Consider the following 2,909-nt stretch of genomic DNA (forward strand, 5'->3'; position numbering starts at 1 on the left):
GGGTCTAACTCAGGTAATAGATTTGTGAAGAAACTTTACTTGATCTAACCATCTAACCAGCCCTGCTTTGTTGGTTTGTATGTTTGTTTTTGAGATATAGGTTCCAATGTGCAGCCTGGCTGGGCTGGAACTCCCCATGTAGACCAGGCTGGCCTCAAACTCACAGAGATCAGCCTGCCTCAGTCTCCCGAGGGCTAGGGTTAAAGGCTATGAAGTCTTTCTAAAATAACCCCTTTCAATGTTAGGTGCCTCCTCATCCCTAGTCTCTACCCTCCCTCCTTGAGAAGACTCTGAAGGTCTCCGTTTCAGTCTGAGTGACTCCTTCTCTGCCTCCAGGGGTCAGTTTGTGTCCCAGGCACCCCTAGCAACTGGTTTTGGTTTGGGATTTGACTCATGACCCAAGAAGGTGGCAGATATAGTCCTCTCAGGATTTGGGCTGGAGCTATAGGAAGTGAGACACCCTTTGCCCTCTATTTTGAAAGAAAGAGCCAGCCTATAGTAGGCAGCCTCGGCTTCCTCCGCTTATGGAACCCTGCCTAAGAATGAAACCGTGCTGGTTCTGAAGCAGAGATGAAGGCTGCTGGCCAAAGGGGTGGAGACTGACTTAGGGACCTGTCTGGGCTCCTGGACAAGCCCTGCCCTGAACTCGATACATATGCCTTCCTGTTTCCCAATTGTATGACTCAGTTTCTCTTCAGCATAGCTGGTACAAACTTTTTTTTTCTTTTCAGAGACAGGGTTTCTCTGTATTGTTTTGGAGGCTGTCCTGGAACCCATTCTGTAGACCAGGCTGTCCTTGAACTCACAGAGATCTGCCTGCCTCTGCCTCTGAGTGCTGGGATTAAAGGTGTGCGCCACCAATGCCCGGCCTACAAACTGGTTTCTACTGTGGACCATCAGATCAGAAATAAGCAGGAAGAGAGAGAGGCAGAAGTCAGCTGGGCTCCATAGGAGAACTTTGTAGCATGCTTTCTTGGACCACCAGCCCCCAAATCATGACATGGAGACTTATGATTAATTATGAATGCTGAACCTTGGGCTCATTTCTAGCTATCTGTTTTAACTTAAATTAATCCATTTCTACTATCATGTGCTGCCCTGAGGCTTGCTTACCTCATCTACATATCTACACACTGTCCATCAAGCTTTCCTGCCTCCTCCATGTCTGTCTGTCTGTCTCCCCTTTTCTCTCTGCCCACCAGCCCTGCCTATCCCTCCTTTGCCTAGCTATTGACCGGTCAGCTTTTTTTTAGACCAATCAGGTGCCTTGGCAGGCAAGGTGAAACAGCAACACATCTTTACATAGTTAGACAAAAGTTCTACTACACAACACAACTTGCCTTTAAAATGCAGACTCGGGCCCTGCATACTCTGTCATGCTATTTACAGATGTTGGTCTTTACTTGTTTACTTGATATCTACAGTGTTTCACAAGCTTAATTTTAACAAGGTTATGAATGATGGGGCATGTGTTCTGGGGTTTTGCTTATTTGTTTTCAGGCAGGTTCTCCTATAACCCATGGCTCAAACTCACTCTAGTTGAGGATGACCTTGAACTCCCATTATTCCTGTTTCTACCTCCCAAGTGCTGAAATTATACCCAGCTTTTATTTTTTTATTTTTTTTTGGGGGGGGGAGATGGCCTGGAATTCATTATGTAGCTCAGACTAACCCTAACCTTAAGATCCTTCTGCCTCAGCCTCCTAAGTCTTGGGATTACAAGTGTATAGAATCACACCTAACATATATTTTTATTCATTAAACTAACGTTTATAGAAGTCAAGTACTTTAAACTGGGCAATGGTGGAGCACACCTTTAATCCCAGAACTTGGGAGGCAGAGGCAGGTGGATTTCTGTGAGTTCAAGGTCAGTCTGATCTACACACCAAGTTCCAGGACAGCCAAGGCTGTTGCACAGAGAAACCCTGTCTCCAAAAAATCAAAAACAATAACAATAACAAACAAACAAATAAAAAACAACAAAAGAAATCAAGCACCACACTGCACTTCACTGCACAGCATCGCACAGCATTGCATAGCACCACACTGCACTGCACAGCACCACACTGCACAGCACCACACTGCACAGCACCACACTGCACAGCACTTCACTGCATAGAATCACACTGCATTGCACAGCACCACACTGCACTGCACATGGCACTGCACAGCACCACACTGCACAGCACAGCACCACACTGCACTGCACATGGCACTGCACAGCACCACACTGCACAGCACAGCACCACACTGCACTGCATAGCACCGCACTGCACCACACAGCATCACACTGCACAGCACAACACTGCACAGCAATTCACTGCATAGCATCACACTGCATTGCGCAGCACCACACTGCACTGCACATGGCACTGCACAGCACTGCACAGCACAGCACCACACTGCGCACTGCACAGCATCACACTGCACACTGCACAGCACCGCACTACACAGCACCGCACTGCACAGCACCGCACTGCACTGCACAGCACCACACTGCCACACAGCACCACACTGCACACTGCACTGCACAACACTGCACTGCATAGCATTACACTGCATTGCACAGCACCACACTGCACAGCACAGGGCCACACTGCCACACAGCACCACACTGCACACTGCACTGCACAACACTGCACTGCATAGCATTACACTGCATTGCACAGCACCACACTGCACAGCACAGGGCCACACTGCACAGCACAGGGCCACACTGCACTGCACAGTCCACACTGCACAGCACAGGGCCACACTGCACTGCACAGTCCACACTGCACTGCACAGCCTATGTTTCTTAATTGTCTAGGTTTGTCATGTTTATTTTCCCTCTTTGTAGAAGGATGGATCACATCAGGCAGGATCTTGTTTGTGCTGTGCTTAGGGCAGCTTCCAAAGGTGGACAGAAA

The 2,909-nt window shown here is 48.4% G+C and overlaps 1 protein-coding gene across 1 annotated transcript; it reads right to left on the reverse strand.

Annotated features, from left to right (window-relative positions):
• Nucleotides 1-2,121: 2,121 nt before the first annotated feature.
• Nucleotides 2,122-2,547, reverse strand: LOC121142967 (keratin-associated protein 4-6-like). The gene has a single exon (XM_040754233.1). It carries the CDS (start codon nt 2,545-2,547, stop codon nt 2,122-2,124), a length of 426 nt encoding a protein of 141 aa, XP_040610167.1.
• Nucleotides 2,548-2,909: the final 362 nt, after the last annotated feature.

Source organism: Mesocricetus auratus, unplaced genomic scaffold (assembly GCF_017639785.1).
Source record: "Mesocricetus auratus isolate SY011 unplaced genomic scaffold, BCM_Maur_2.0 Super-Scaffold_100010, whole genome shotgun sequence".
NCBI classification, from domain to species: Eukaryota; Metazoa; Chordata; class Mammalia; order Rodentia; family Cricetidae; genus Mesocricetus; species Mesocricetus auratus.